We start from the raw sequence: 16,772 nt of genomic DNA, 5'->3' as shown, positions 1-16,772 counted from the left end.
TAATAGATATTTTAGAAATATATTGAATTCAGCTTTATTGCTGTCTAGCCCAGAGACCCTTTCAGGCCCTATGTGCGGTCTCATTTGAACAAAAGCTGTTGTCCCTTGACTGTGAAATCTGAATCACTCAGCCTAACCAGTGCTTCTCTCCATCATCAGCCCTCTGTAGTCCTTGGAGAGTATAACTCCTTGCAGAAAAAATAAACCAAACCATCCCATACCCCAAACCAATCAACCAACCAAAAAGAAACTATCTCTCAAGTCATAAGCGAGGCATAATTAACAATTGTAACTGGATTGTCTGGTAGCCTCACAGCAACATTTGCTGAAACTCAACATTTTTCCTTTAATTAGAAACATCACTTAATTCAAAATATCTTAAAACTTCAGTAGCCAAGCACTGCCTCAAAGTCCTACATTTGACTAGTAACCAACTTCTTCCTAAAAATAGAATAAAAACTTATCTTCCACACAAGCTGATAATAGAGAAGAGTTAGATATAATATTCTGACCCTGGGTGAGCTCTAAAGAAAAGTGACGGCTCTCTCTAAAGATTAAGAATTTGGCATCAGATTCATTCTCATCAATACCTTACTCCCCGACACCAGAAGGAGCACTCTGCTCCCTTCAACCTCTCCTGCTCTAATGGGCAGAAGGAAATAAGTTGTCCCAGCTCCTTTGTAAGTTTGTTTCCTCCCATTTACATCTGCTCAACTGCCCTCAGAGGGGCAGAGACAGGGTTGAACCAGCTATTTGTCCATTTGCTTCTTATGTGTTCCCTTAGGACTGTGACAGACAAGTGGGTTTTGGTCTTCCATGTGCTGTCTAGCCTGGTCATCTGAATGGAAGATGCTTTATAGAACTGCATTGCAGCTAGCTAAAATGAACCATCAGTACAAGGAAGTTTTGATTTGACCACTTTGATTTCCTCTATCATTTTATATTCTCACCAGGTACAGGCACCCCTGATTTTGTTATGTTGCATTAACATGCATTTTATTTTCCTCTTTTTGCTATCAGACAGTGGCTTCTTCACTAAACTTTTTTTGCAAACTAGAATTATAAATCTACTTTGCCAATCTAATTGCATCTTCTTTGAGAGCATCTCCTCATATTGCTGTAATACTCCTTAAGGGAATTAGTAGAAATTATTTCTCACAGTAGCAGAAATTACTTCTTTCATGTTTCAATGCTTTGTTCAAAAGATGAATAGAAGATATGAAGACCCAGAACAAAATCTCAAATAACTGTACTGAACAAACAGCTGCTTTACTATGGTTATCTGCAGAAAAGCTGCAACGTGATTAACAACCTCTGTTGAAATAGACATAGCACTTACATGAGAAAATCAAGCAGTATCTGTACACCAGAGGAAAATGAAACCCTGAATACTCAGTCAGATGATTTGCATATACCCTCTCAACAAAATTATTGCAGGAGTTCTTTAACTTCATTTGACTTTGGCGGGGTTCGATCACACAGTATTATTTCCCTACTTGCATTTTCTCCTTAAGAGTATGTAAAACACACACTTCCCCAACCATGCAAAATACAGCCTTGCACTGTGGCATCTAAAGCTACACAAAGATACAGCTGGACGTTACAATTTAGCCACAGCCACAGGTAGAGAGGTTAGTGTGGAACTACATCTCTCTAGGGACAACTCTGAGAGACTCTACCTTCCATGCCATCCCACTAAAAAGCACACATTGCTCCCTTTTTGCAGGCTAAGCCAGCTGCACGGTGCAGAGGAAAGAGCTGGCTGTGGCTCTGCTTCTTCCCTTCTAAGTAGATACAAGGCAGCACATGGGGAGGAGGTCTGAAGCAAACTTGCTCGATGTTACAGCTATATTCTAGGTCTGCAGTTCATTCATGTGGGAGGTTTGTCTTCCAGTCTGTAAACTCCTTATGTTAGAATGTATTTAAACTCTTTGGAGTTGAAACTGTAGCTTCAGCTGTGACCTTTATAGCGCATATCATGCTATCAGCACATAAACAAGATAATACAACCCCTTAAACACGTTCAGCTTCAGTAAGGTTGCACAGCTGTTCAAGAAGTAAAAGCTGAGCAAGCAGAAGTAGTATCCATAGAGTGGGAACTTTTAAGCCTCACAGAGACCTCTTTGTTCTCTTAAGAGGTTAAATTACATACTCTGTCCAGTCATGAAACAGCTTACAACATTATCTCATGTGGGCTTCCCAAATCAATGTTCTCTTATGTGCCACAGCTTCACTGAAACACTGTGCCAGATAATTTAATGCCAAGTGTTCAATTAGTGTTGTAGACCCTGGCTCAGTTGCAGGGACTAGATTGGGTGCTTAAAAGCATATAATTTATATGGTTTTTCATTTGTCGCTTTTCATACAGGCCCAAACTTACTTCAGTTGGGTGCCTTTGTTGTCTTACCAATTTTGCTTGTTTAGTATTACTGAAATAAAACAAAATCAGTAAATCTAAAATGCCAAATATTTACATAACAAAAAGAATTTCAACATAGCAAATTGTGCCTCAGGCAGATGGATTAATGTCTCAAAATGCACATCGGAATATGAAAGCTTTATGTTCATTTATTGAAGAATATAAACAGCTTAATTTGAACTTTACCTTTCTGTAAATGAAGAAGGGCTGTCTGTCACATTCCGGGGAGAAATACTGCAGCAGTACCAGATATTACCACCTTGTTTGCTTTTTCCCAGCCCTTTTCCAGGGACAATGGTCCTGCTAGCAGAGCAGAAAGCCTTTCACAGCTTTCACCTTTTTTACTTTTCTTCTCTTTCTCTGGCAACTTAGGCTGTTACATTAGGCTATGAATTGAAATGGATGAGGCAAGGGCATGCATGTTCCCTTCTCTTGATGCCACAACAGGAACGGAACCTTCTGTGGTGCAACAAATCAGACAGCCTGGGGCAGGAATATTTGAAACCATCACAGCAAGACTTGCCAGGCCATAAATGAAGTAGGAGAGTGATACTGTGCACTGCATACTCTAAGAGACAGATCGAGTAAATAGTCGTGCACTCGTTTCAGTATCTGTGAGGTATCAGCTCTCTGAAAGGTTGTGAAGAGTATTTGTCTCATTCTTCTTCACACTTAAGCCACCTTAAGTGAGTGTGTTAATAGGATGTCTGAATCCTGCTGCATTCATAATGGCTCTTCTGTAAATAAAAGGGAGAATGTTATGCAGAAGTACTTAAGTATCAAAAGTGGTATTTTAGCTTTGCTTATCAGGTATGCAAGTTAAGTATGGGCTTTCTGATACTGTCTTCTTAGCTGTTAGGATGACCTAAGATAAAGATTTTGAAAGGCCTGTAGTACAAATGATGTTCGTCAAATAATGACACAGTTCTCTACTTACTTTATATAGCTTATTAGAAATAATGCCTAATTTAAGAAGGGATAGAACATTTAGTACCATTATTGCTTCCTATAATGCAATATCTTTAAGAATTATAAATGAAAAATTGTCATTATAGAATATTTTTGTTCTCTCCCTTTCTTCCTCCCTAATCCCTCAAATGCTTTTGAGGGTTCATTTATGTACTACTTCAGTATCTTTCAAGCTAAATTTACTTAACTTAAAAGTACTGCTATTCTCTCACAACTTTCAGTCCTTGAAATACCCAGCATTTAATCTATCTGATAAGGTTGTTCCTTAGCTAAGAAACACACATCAGCAATGATAAAGATTTGACATAGAAACTCAGTTACTAGCTCAGTAGTTGAAGTTTTGCCTGGAACAAAGTATAATTACCACACCTGCAGTTGCTTTAGCTATGTAAGGCTACTAAAGGTAGAAAGTGATAAAAGAATAATTGTAGTGGGTAAAGGCAATAGCATCTGACCGTACGTACAGAGGAAAGCCTTTAAAACAAGGCCATACTTGCAAGTTAATATTCAGCACACAGATGCACTTTGAAAATGTTGTGTTCTGCTTTCAGAAGCCTGTGAATGTGTGCAATCAAAAAATTTGCTATTGATAAGGTGTGGTCCTATTTGTCCTTTTTGTTGGCAGCATGCAAGACGACAGTTTAGAATCCTCAGCTTCAATATCTCAACTTCTGAGAGAAAGTTATTTAGCTGAAACTAAACATCAAGGGAAGAGTGAAAGAAGCAGATCAGAACCAGCTTCTCATAATTTCCATTACGGCAACGCTTCTGGTGATTCAGATGAGGTAGCTGCCCAAGATGACCTTCCAGACCTTTCTGCTTTTTTGAGCCAAGAAGAGCTAGATGAAAGTGTAAACCTGGCAAGGCAAGCTATCGATCAGAATCCACTGGACACTAAATGGGATGAGCTTCAGGCACATTCACAGCATCCCCCAGATCAGCTGAAAAATACAGGAAAACACAAACAAATGGCTCAGTCTACAGCTTTGAAAACATCAGACAATGGCCTGCACTCAAACTTTTGTCAGGACCATGTCAAAAACACAAAAGGCTCCAAAGGGAGCTCTCAAGATCCAAAGAAACAACACATCCCTTCTGAATCAGAATCAAAAAAGGAATTCCTAAACAAGGCAGCAGATTTTATTGAGGAGCTCTCGTCACTTTTCAAAGCTCACAACTCTGAAAGAATAAGACCCCGAACATGCAAAAACTACAGGAGCAAAATTGAATCCAAGAATAAGCCTGCTCAAAAGGGTTGCTCTAGCCTATCTAGCACATCAGAAAACAGAGAAAGGCTTTCCATGCCAGTACCTCAAGACCTGGAAAACAAAGCAGAGAAAACACTTGAGCAAACAGATGATCAACAGGCAGCAAACCTGGAATCCATCAATCAATTAACAAGTGCAGAGCTAAAAACAGAGTCAGAATCTGCATCTGTATATTCTGATGAGCCTATTGGACAACCACCACGCTTTACTCAAAAACTGAAGAGCAGGGAAGTTCCTGAAGGAACCAAAGTGCAATTGGACTGCATTGTGGTAGGAATCCCAACACCTGAAGTCAGGTAAACATATTCTGCACTTGTCAGTTTGTATTTCTGTAACAGTAGGTGTATGCCTTACTCTTTCCAGATATTTTGATGCATATGTTTCAGTAATCTATAGCAGAAGTCTCTCGATCTTGGTTATGAAAGTCAATCAAGAAAAAAGAAATGTTTTCTTTAAGTTGTACAAAACGCCACTTATATTTTAAGATAACGCATTACTTTCTTTGAATTTTAGATAACTGTTTTTAAATACTGTACTTCCATAACTACAAGAAAATGCTGACTCCTTAGTGAGAAATGTTAGTTATCTTTATGGAAAACAAGATTGATTGTGTAAACCGGCTAAAAACACCCATGGCTATGATACCTCATGCTGATGTCTGAAGGTATTTGAGATGAGTGAACACAGAATCCTATAAACCAAAAACATCCATACATGAACAGAAAGGAAAACAGTTCATTTAGGCTGTTATACAAATAACCAGGAGCAGCTCAGTTCTAATTCAGACTCTGACAATGATTCTGCTGTGACCTTAGAAAAAGCACTTCCGTTTTATCAAGTATAAGACACTTCTATTAACTGAGTTTTATCAAGTATAAGACACTCCTATTAACCGATACTTATTCATGTTGTGTGACTAGCCTGCTAATTCTGGTGCTTCAGTTTTCACCTATATCTATGAGGATTTTGAAAGCTGAATAAGTAACATCTGCAAAGATCACTGACAATTAAAGGAAATGTGAAAAAGCTACACTTCATTCATCAATGACATCAGTGGAATAAGAAACTGATTACTTTCAAGTTTATCTTAAAAATTCTTAGGTCTCATCAGCATTTCTAAGTCTAAATTTGTTCATATAGAGCTCATTAGTCAAATTTATCTCTCACTTACAATGGTGGAATTACATTTCCTTTGCTGGGATCGTAGCAATCCAATAGAAAGGACACACTATACACCTTTTAGAAATGTACTATACATATTTGCATCCTAATATTTGAAGTATCATAGATACCCTCAGTCTAGACGGTTGTCTATCCTTTTATAGGCATTTTAGAAATCTGTGTTGCTCAACTAAACATGGAAAAGAACTATTTGCATCTTCAGCATCTAATTAAAGGACTCTGAGAGTCACAGATGGTCCACTGTTTCCAATTGTCAGCTCACTGTCTTCCTTATATACTTCAACAATGCTGAGTACAACACTACTACCACTTCTACTGCAGTGAACATCTTTTATCATCTTTTTCACTAAACTAATAGGCACAATCATCAAATGAAAACTGTTTCAGCATCCAAAGAAGGAAGTTCCTAAGATTTTTGTGGTAAAGAATCTTTGCCTTCCTCTCCCTTGGATTTCTGGCACGCCAGCTGCTGATTTTTCACAAGGAAGAAGCTTTTATAATGCATATTAAGTACATAGGAACAAGGATCTACAAACAAATCCTCTTGTAATGGACAGCCTTGTCACGAAGACAAGAAGTTACCCAGTTCATAGGATCCCTGAACTGTGACTGCCACACCATTTTGCCCCACTAGTACCTTCAGTAGTAACATGTAGGTTCTCAGCCTTTAACAAGACCTCGACCCATGGTGCCACACAGGGTCTCTTGTCCATGGCAGAAAGGTGAACTTCCAAAGGACTGAATAATTCGTTTATAGGAGAGGAATCTGTTCTAAAGCTGGGGGAAATACCTTGTTTGGGAAGAATGTTTTCTACTATGCTTCATGTCTATACTCGCTGCTTTAATTAACAATTTTGAATCATTTCCTTGGTGGAGCTTATGCCATTATAAATGTTGTATTGTGTTTAGCCCTTAAATTCACAGAGGAGTCTGATTAAGAGAGAAAACAGTGCCAGAATTTTGCGGGTTTTGACAGAAAACAGACAGGAAATATCATAATCCTCTAGATATTAGCAACAGTCTCTGAAAATTTCTTTTGCTTATAAAAACTTGGAGAATTATTTCTCCAGGCACTTGCCTCGATAAATCTTTTTTATATTAAAAATGTCAGTAGGATCCCTGGACATAAGAAATATTTTTTTTTCTCTCATCAGTCACAGTTCATAATACAAAGAAAACAACTGAAATAATCTTCTCTTATGTATATAGACCTGTACACAAACTCAGTCTGGCTTTCTTTGCATTCGGAAAAGGTGAACATGGAATTTCTTGTTTATAGACATATACTCTGGTGCACAATGCTAATTTTATGTATTTTCCAGAAGGCCACAACACCATCCTTACAACAGCACATCATGCCCATGCCATTGACACATACATAAAACTGACAAGGTGTTCATGCCATCTAAGTATAGGCATTTAACAACTAACTGAATTAGAAGCTGACACTATAAAGTCACTGAAGCCTCGCAAGGGCAGATCGGAGAACCCAGGAACAATGACTCATCCCATGGAGCATCCAAGGATGGCCAGGATGCCTATGCACCCACAGAATTGGATGACGAGTATCTTTTTAACTTGGGTCTATTTTTGTCCCAACAAAACTAATGCTTTTTCGTTGGCATTTCTACTTTGACATTTGATTTTGTTTATTTTAAATAATAAAATACGCTACTTATGTGAATGACATTTGATACAGAAGCTGTTACACTTTTATAGAGTAAGCATCCATCAGATTTTTCCAATGATAATACACTGCTGTCAGGCACTGTACTGCCTCAAACAGAAAAGCATACCTGGTTTACGGACTCAGGCTTGTAGCAAGGTCAGGGTCCTAGAGGAGCTAAGGCAGAAGTCCAGAACTTATATGCTGATGTCCCAAGGCCAAGGGAAGTACAGACAGGGAAGACCCACAGGGAAAATCAGTCTGAAGCAGTCAAGCTGAAGAAAAAGATCAGGCTCAGCTTTCAGTTCCACTACTTAAACTAACAAATAAAAGATAAATCACAAGGGGATAAGTTTGAACTCTCTCCCCCCTTGTGTTTGTGTATGTGTGAGTGTACATGCTGTATTCAGGAGAAAGCTGGGAATGTTAGCTGCTTGGACAGAATTTCCTGATCACAACTTTTTGTTAACAAAACTTTTGTCCTGTTCATCCAAGATTCTTCCAACTCCACCAATGTGTAGGAGTAACACTAAGAAAGGGTGTAAAAAAATTCACTTGCCTGAGTGATAAATACTTATGTGCTTCCAGCGATCGTGGCCTTGTTAGTCACTGCCACAGCATAAGGGAATCAGAAAATATAATGTACCTTGGGGTATGCGTCCCATTAACTATGGGGATCAGGCGAATGCAGGTCTTTTTCACTAAAAAGAGTTCTTGTCTTTGCTCTGTTGTGCAAAGCTTCCAAAATAGTGAAGGAAGCATCTTGTTGGCCATAGTTGTGGAACTGAGTTCAGAACTGGAAACTGTCTTGCTTTGAGGGTAACAGTTTTATAAGGTTTGTGGTGAGTTAGTTCAGTATCATGTGGAGCTGGGCAAGGAGAGAAGAATTCTAATAGATAAGCAAGAGAGACACAAAAATCAGTAGTTCCAGGAAAGGACTAAGTGGCAAGGTAGCAACTGATGAAAGAAAGCTTAATGCTGGCTGGCTTTAAATCATGATTTCTTCTTCCTTCAACTTAGCTGAATGAACAAGTTCAGCAAACAAGCATCCTTTGGACACAGGTGTGTGAATGCATACCTGCCTACATCCTTTGACTTCCAATGGACTTTCTAACCACAGAAAGGAATCCCAACTTGCTTATAATGCTATTAATATATACACTTAAGATGCAGAAGTGGTACTGTGGGAACCCAGAGCATTGTGAAACAAGAATAAGATTCAACAAGCTCTGTAACACAGTTTCTCAGTCAACACTAGAAGCAATCAGATGTTTAAACTGATGTAATAGGGATTGTAAGAGAGAAATTAGAGAGAGGAGGTTTAGAAAGAAGCTGATCACAGGAATGGAAAGGACTGGAAAATATGATGGACAGATACCATGTTTGAAAGCAAGAGAGTATAAAACAAAAGTGATGATGTAAAAATGGTGTAAATGATATTCACAATTGATCAGGGTCAAAATATCATGATATATGCAATGATAAAGCAGTATGATTTATAGTAGGTAGCTACCTGGCATATATGAGGGCTCACTGAGGGACATAAAACTGGATGGTGGAACAAGAGGAGAAACTGGGAACTGATTCGAAATATCAGTATATGGGAAGCTAAATCCTGCTTGGCTGAATACAGATAGATCTGTCCAACTGCTTTTTAAGATAACTCAGCATTAATGTAACAGGTCCACAAATTAGAGGAAGCTCATTAAGCCTACCTATCTTGAAAGAAGTTTCAATGAAACATCACCCATTTTTCATTATCATCAGCTGCAGCATCATAGAAGAGACGAAGAAAGATCGATACTTTAGTATATGGGCCTCTAGCTAGCTCAAACATTGGCTCGCAATTAAAGAGCACTACTACAATTATTGATTGATTACTTTACTCTGACTACACTGCAGGTTAGAAATAAGCATTTAAGAGAAGTATGTAGCATATTTCCAGTGTTAAACGTTTTGGTGACCTCCTTCTCATGCTTTCTTCTACACATTTGTTTCTGTATGAGTAATGATAGGTGTGACATTCACTCCTCCCCATGAAGAGAGCACTCCTTACTCCCTCAAGTTCAGAGGTGTCTACATTTTTCCAAACTGTTTGGCACATCACTCCTAGGTTAATTTTACTTATGAATCACATTGCATGGTTTGGCATACACAGCTATCCTGGAAGTGTCATGAGGATTTGATGTTCTAAAAACGGGCTGTATGTTGTAAGGTTTCTATGAAAACATTCTTTAACATCAACATACAAAGCTTAAAAAGTGCATTTTAGTGCTGCTTTGTTTAAGGATACTAGATCTGCAACCAATCACAGATTTTAAGAGACTCTGAAGCCACGTATGATTGATTAAGATTTTTTCTTCCTGGCTGCCACATGAAAACATGTATCTGTTTTAGTGCTCAAAGTCTAGAGAGCCAAACTTCTTTTACATGCAACTCCAGTCAAGTCAATGGATTAAGACCGAGGATGAATTTGGCACAGCAGACGACACCGCTTGTGCTTAATGTGAACCTGCCTTGTATGATGAAGCTATCATTACAATTCATGGCAGGAATGAAATGTCAGTGACAGAAAGTAGTGCTACTTCAGTCACGCCACGTATCTCAATGTCAGAACTCCCCTTGGAACTGACATTTCATTGCTACCACGTACAACATTTTGATGTTAAGAATAAGCAAGGAGTAGATATGGCCATACCAAAGATTCACATAAGCTTAATTTCCCAAGAGAGAATTGTTTTCCATTTACAAGCATTGCAAAGAGATAACAAACATGCTCTTTTTCTCAGCTTAATCTTAAAATACTTTAACATTATGGTGGAAATAGTGAATAAATAAGGCAGTGCATAGGACATCTAAACATAGATTTGAAACAGAAGTTTATTCCTGAAGTTTTAAATCACACTGCAAATTTTGGACCAAAGGAAAAAATAACTGCAAAGAAAAGAATTAACTCAGTCCTGCCTCACTGTGTGTTTGAGTCTACTACAGGAACATAGTACTCACAAACTACTGAAGTAACTGGAAGGAATAGCTTACATGCTGTTTTCAAATTTGCCTAAAGGAAATAAGAATTGTGCCTCACAAAGGCATGCAATACAGACTTATCTCTCCACAAACACAACAGGTTAATTAGAAAAGCTGATCAGTAGTAACACAAAGAGTTCTTACATCTTGCTGGTGATTATATTGCAGCATTTTATGTATTGTGTTTTGCCCTATGAGTCACTTAAGTAAGGAGCCACATTTGAGCGGACACAAACATATAATAACACTGTACTATACAAGTTATTTTAATGCTCTGAAAAGATGCTGTTGAAGATGAGATAAAATTCAAGAACATGGGTATTTGCTTTAATAGTTTTTCATGTCTGCTAAAGCTAACATGCTAAAACAAGGCTATGTTATAAGGAAGAGGCATGAGGTAGGTATATAAAAAGACATGAGTAAGCGCTGTGACTCACCTCCCAAAGCACACAGTTGCCTACATGAATTACACACCTAAAAGGCGACCTGTACATTCATGTACCAAATTTGTGCTTGTAGTCACACAACTGTGCATGAACCTTTGGTCTTCTCCTCTGAAAATGTGACCATTTTCACAGAATCACAGAATAGTCATGGTTGGAAGGGACCTCTGGAGATCACCTAGTCCAACCCCCCTGCAGGTTCTCCTAGAGCAGGTTGCACAGGATAATTTGCAATTATCACTAATTGAAAATCTTAAAAACAACAGAAGACTAAACCATATTATACATAGAATAAAAAAAAATTCTCCCTGCAGGATCACAGGAAACCTACATGATTTCCTGGTCTAGAATTTAAAAATGGCACTAATCATTTTCAATGGACAATTTCAATCGACGCTGTAATGCACAGTAGCATACTTCTCCCTTGGGACTGCTAACATTGCCTCTACTTACTCATGGTACAGCTGTTCCTTTATCCCAGGCACTAAACGTTTATGTTCTGGATACCAAGGACCCTCTACTAGCTATGGTGCCTGTATCTACATGTTTATAAGGACATTACTGAACAGAAAAGCAAATGTGATTTGCACTTCTGGGGAGCCAGTCAAAAAACCCCCACTGTGTATAATTATTAGTGGTGAAAATACCAGATTTGGGCAAGTCATTATGGACAAAGTCTAAAACACGTAGCTGTTCCTTCTGTCTGAAGACGTTTGTATTAGAGGATCTGAAGGTTCCTGACCGGACTATGATGAAATATGAACACTACAGCTCAAACAGAAGAAGCTAGAAAGATCATTATTTTTAAAGGAAATGTATTTCAAATGGAAGTGTAAATCACCTCTTTCAAAATAAAGATGACACAAATAAAAAGCAGGATTTGCAAACTAAATGTTAGTGAAAAACCATATAATTTCAACTACTAGAAAAAAATGGTAATGGTACTGTGACAGTGAAATCCTTTAAAACAGAGATAATTTGCAAATAATCATTTTAAGACCAGTGATTTCACCTTTTAAAATTATTTTAAAAATTGTGCTACTTCACACTAAAAAAGATAAGAGAATGCTAGATAAAGATAGAAGATAAAGAGACAAAAAGAACGGTTAGATACTCTGGAGAAATATATGAATATACATACATCTATATATTCGCTCTGTTCTTATACTCTTCCGTGTCTGCTTTTAGCCACTGGTCAAGACAGCCTGCTGGGTTAGGTGGACTTGTAGTCTGAGCCAGAACACCCAATAAGTTCTTATTTATCTTTTTACATGTGCTAGCTCACCTGGCATCTTAGGGTATGTGCTGGTGTCATTTCTCCCTTTTATATGATGACAGCTGTCTCTTCAGTTTCCAGTGGTGCTATACGTTGTATAGGTTTGGTTAATATCCAGAACACTGTTTACAACTGTATTGTGAAGCACCTTAAACTAAGTTCCATTGAGGTTTGAGAAGTAGCCTGAATGGCTGCTGAAAGCTATCCTGGAGTAAAGTGTTGGCCTAGGCAGATTGTCCACTGACAGAAAGTATATCGGAGCATCTCATTTTGCCCACCAGCGTGACAGAAAACCTAGCAAATGGACTATATCAAACTTCAAGGGGACAGAGGAATATTCCCTTAACATTGTGGCTCACATTGAGCTCAAGCAAAAACCTGTGGCAATTTAAGATGCAGCTGTAGCCTCCTGACTGCCCAGACCCTTCTTTTATGGCTATTAACATTTACCAAAAGTGATATATAGGAGAATTTGTATAGTTCTGTTATCCTAGATCTACATGTCTAGTGTCCTGGCACAAACCCATTTTCATTAGACCAGAACTGTAGCAGCTGGGCCTGGGAATATGTCAGAACCTGCCATCCTTGCTCCAGAGCAAGAAAGCTCCAGCAAAGAAGTCAGCATCAGGATTTTAACATTTAAAGTACTGCTGCCAGATCTGGAAAAGCCTGTCTATCAGAGCTCCAAGGCTCAAATGGAAGAGAAATTAGTAACTTCTGTTGAAGTTCTCCGCATAAACCAGTGCCAGTTTCTCTGTTGTAAAACCCTCCAAGAAGGATGTGGATGTATTTTAGCTGTACTTCAGTTGTGAAATGTCAGGGGAGAGAGCTGGGACATTTCACAGCCTACTGGCATCCTCTTTTAACATGATGATATTTACTACATGACTGTCCATTGCAATCAGAAACGTTAAATTCATAAAAGTCATCTTCTTAGACCCATTTTCAATTCTTGTTACAATGGAGGCTTGTAAAAGAGGGTAAGCAAGCAGATGTAGACACAAACCAAGACTTTTAAGGTCTAGCTCTCTAGCTACAAAGTTTGCCTTTCTAAAAGGGGAAACTGTGTTAAACAGTGTGATTCATTCTACAGTGTGGGAGCTTCCCCATGTAACAGGCAGACCTGTATGTTTTCCAAGCTGTACGTTCACGTCAGTTGACTGTACAGCTACAGATTACACTAATGTGCGACTCCAAGCGTACTGGGGAATACCCTGTCTACTTTAAGAAAGCCATGTTGGATGGCTAGGACTGATGGTGCACAAATAGTGCATGGCTTACTTCTTAGCTATGTAATATGAATTTAAGTTCCAAATCTGTACTCTTTCATACCTCATAGTCCCTCTAAGAGTCCTTTTTCAATTCTACATTATACTTCTATTCAATTCTGGGTTTCCATTGGTAGGGACTGTCTTATAGATATTTTTTTTCCCCCTCAAGATGTTAATTTGGTGTTTTCTTCATGCTCAATTTGTAGCACAAACTGTTGTTTCCAAGTTCCACTTCCAAGAGGTGAATACAATTGAATGATTAAACAGATTTATTTATTAATGTTTTTCTAAATTATCTGAGATGGAAATGTATCAAAGTACCTTACAGTACAGCATAGGAAATATGAATTATTACAATTTATTACTCAAAAACCGATCCTCATCCTTCTGCAACTAACCTTATTTGGTGTAATACATAATAGTAAATACATTTGCCATTATTTCGTTAGCATTTGTATGCACTCAAAAGCTAGCAGGTACTTTTACTAAGTTACCATATAAAGATGTATGAAACAATTATTCATTTAAAAAAGTCCATTGATCAAAAAATGTTATCAGTATGACAGTCCCACTCACACATGCACAAGATGCATTATTCAACCATATGTAGTTAAGAGAGCAGCACTAAAGAAAAAATACAAATATTTTTGTGGAGTTTTGTATCTATTTATACTTATGAGAAAAGTTACGGTGAAGATGCATGCACCCTAGTTTGGCTTTTCAAATTTAGGTAGTTATCAAAAAATATAGGTGTTCCTGATATTAACCCAAACATCTATAACTGGATCCCTATACATAGTACTACACCTTCTCTATAAAACCTAGATTGTCTTACTGAATTTGAATCTGGTTCTGCAAACCCACCTGCTTTTTCTCTCTCTGTTCTGTCTTTTCCATATTAACAAGCAATAGCAATCAGGCCTGCCCTCCCCGCCTACCAGCTCTCAGGTTGAGCTGGTGGTTACTCTCACTAATACATCCTATGGAGCTGTCTTTTCAGGTGATGCTTTTACTTTTGCTTGGATTTCTGCATTTTCTACTGAAACAACCCTTCTGAACACTGAGAGACTTAGGAATGCCTTAGATGAGCGCGTGAAGCCTCTATAGGGCCCAATACACGCTTGGATGTGTAGTTGGGTTTAAAAGAGAAACACAGCAATATGATCCAGAAAATAATTGAAGGTCCAGCTGTCTCACTGGCCATGTCCCTGTAAGGAAGTGCCTCTATACTGTAACAGATCACTTCTCTTTACTTGTGACACACTTATGCCATATTTTATAAAAAGCAGATTATCTTAAATATATAACAAAACAAAGCATAACATTATAGTAAATTTCAGTCTGATTTCTGAATATATATTCTGAATCAATATGAACTTTGGAATTACAAGTTTGAGGGAAATTTGTTTACTTAGGTTGTTGGGGTTTTTTTTTTGCTACAGTTTAAGCCTCAACACAGATCTGAATGTACCTGAAGTGAAATTCAGAGCTGGACTGATAGCATTCCAGATTCACAGCCCTTGTACTCTACTAATGAAATCTGTATATCAAGAAAAATACATGATAGAGTCACTTAGATAAACTAGCTTGTTAGTATGTTTAACTACTGCAAAGAAAGGAGCTCTATTATTTGCTGTAATTGAGTATTATGAAAATCACAAATATTTTACGCCTAGGACTGTTGATTCAACACTTGTCTGCAGTACTCTGTCAGAATCTTCAAGGCTAAAACCCACCCATTTTATCCTCAGAAAGACTTTGAACATTGTCGTTTTAGTTGCCAAGTTGCTTGCACTGATAAACGGTATTTTTTGCCTTGCAGGTGGTACTGTGAAGGGAAGGAGCTTGAAAACTCACCAGATATTCAAATTATCCAGACAGGTGATCAACACTCATTGGTTATTGTTGAAGCTTTTGAGGAGGATACAGGGCGTTACTCGTGCTTTGCTTCAAACATCTATGGAACAGACTCCACTTCTGCAGAGATTTACATAGAAGGTATGTTAGAACTGTTGAAGAAACTGGTTGTTGAAATTGGTTATACAGCATTAAGATACGACTATTCATTTTGTATGTTAACTGTGTAATAGATTTGTCACAAAAAACACCCAGCAAGGAGGCAACGCTTTTCATCATTATCAAAATATGTTTTATTTCTCTGTAAAATACTCTGCAGACAAGTGACTTCCCTTTAGATACAATTTTATTGTGCTGCTTCACAGGGATTTTATATATCTCACTGCAAGACTGAGGTCTAGAAATATTCAGATTCTGATGCCACCTTACATTTTTTGTCTGTGGTACTTGACAGAAATATAAGAACCTCAATTTTGTGTCTAATTCTTATTAATCCCTTTCTCTGCAGTAATTTTTACAAATTGGATATATCTTCATAGTAGTCCATTATTGGGACCTTGTAACCAAAATAAATATGCCAGCAATTTGATATTTTTACTTGCACAATAGATTCTGTAAATAAAACAGAAGCTACGTCTGCAGATTTAGGTGTCTCTTCTTTCTCCTTGTGCTCTTTAATATATCCTACTTGGCTTAAGAGAGGTCTATTTATTGTATTTCTTTTTAACACTTTTTGGGGTAAGGTTTTAAATTGCATCCATCATTGTGCTAGCAGGATTACAAATTTAAAATAAACACACTGAAATTTTTTTGTCTTTTGTCTTTTTTCCATTTTTGAGGCAGAAAAATATATTGAGTTCCATCACTGACAACAGTGGGACCATTCATAATTTAAAGCACATACCCTACTTAATACAAGGTTAATTTTGCTCTACTGTTATTCTTCTTTCACCTCTCTAATCTGACAGTGAAAGGACGAATCCTTTTTTAGTATCTGCACTGCCCCTGACATTAATGGGAGACGCCTGTGCTTGGCAAGGATTTACCAGTTCTCGAGCCTGGGGCCAAGGCCTGCTTTTACCTAACTCAGTGGATGTTGGATGGAAGCCATGGCTGATGGAGATGCTCCCTGGCACGAACTGCAGAGAAAATGCAAATTCTAAACGCAGTAAAGGCTGCATCAGGAGTGTAAGACAGCTGTTAGTAATCTGAGCTTGTATCATCTCCAAACTGTGCTATAAGGCTATAGCTTAAGAATAATAGCTGTGACTCCAGGTCTCTCTCTTTCCTCTCCCTTTCTTTTTTTTAAACTGGTAGTATCAGGTGTCTGAGAAAAAAAAAGCTCTTGATTCACAACAGCAATTACAGACTGAATCACACTAGTGGCACTTTAA

At 37.9% G+C, this 16,772-nt stretch overlaps 1 protein-coding gene across 1 annotated transcript in view; it reads left to right on the top strand.

Moving 5' to 3' along the window:
• The first annotated feature begins 4,014 nt into the window (after positions 1 to 4,014).
• Positions 4,015 to 16,772, top strand: part of MYPN (myopalladin) — a 52,124-nt gene continuing 39,366 nt past the window's right edge. Inside the window, exons 1-2 of the mRNA XM_056351646.1 lie at positions 4,015 to 4,952; positions 15,344 to 15,519. Coding sequence (XP_056207621.1) covers positions 4,015 to 4,952; positions 15,344 to 15,519 — 1,114 coding nt within the window. The remainder of the gene's footprint in view (positions 4,953 to 15,343; positions 15,520 to 16,772) is intronic.

This window comes from Falco biarmicus, chromosome 9 (assembly GCF_023638135.1).
Source record: "Falco biarmicus isolate bFalBia1 chromosome 9, bFalBia1.pri, whole genome shotgun sequence".
Classification (NCBI taxonomy): Eukaryota; Metazoa; Chordata; class Aves; order Falconiformes; family Falconidae; genus Falco; species Falco biarmicus.
Note: the sequence above shows the minus strand (reverse complement) of the source record. Positions and strands in the feature narration are given on the sequence as shown.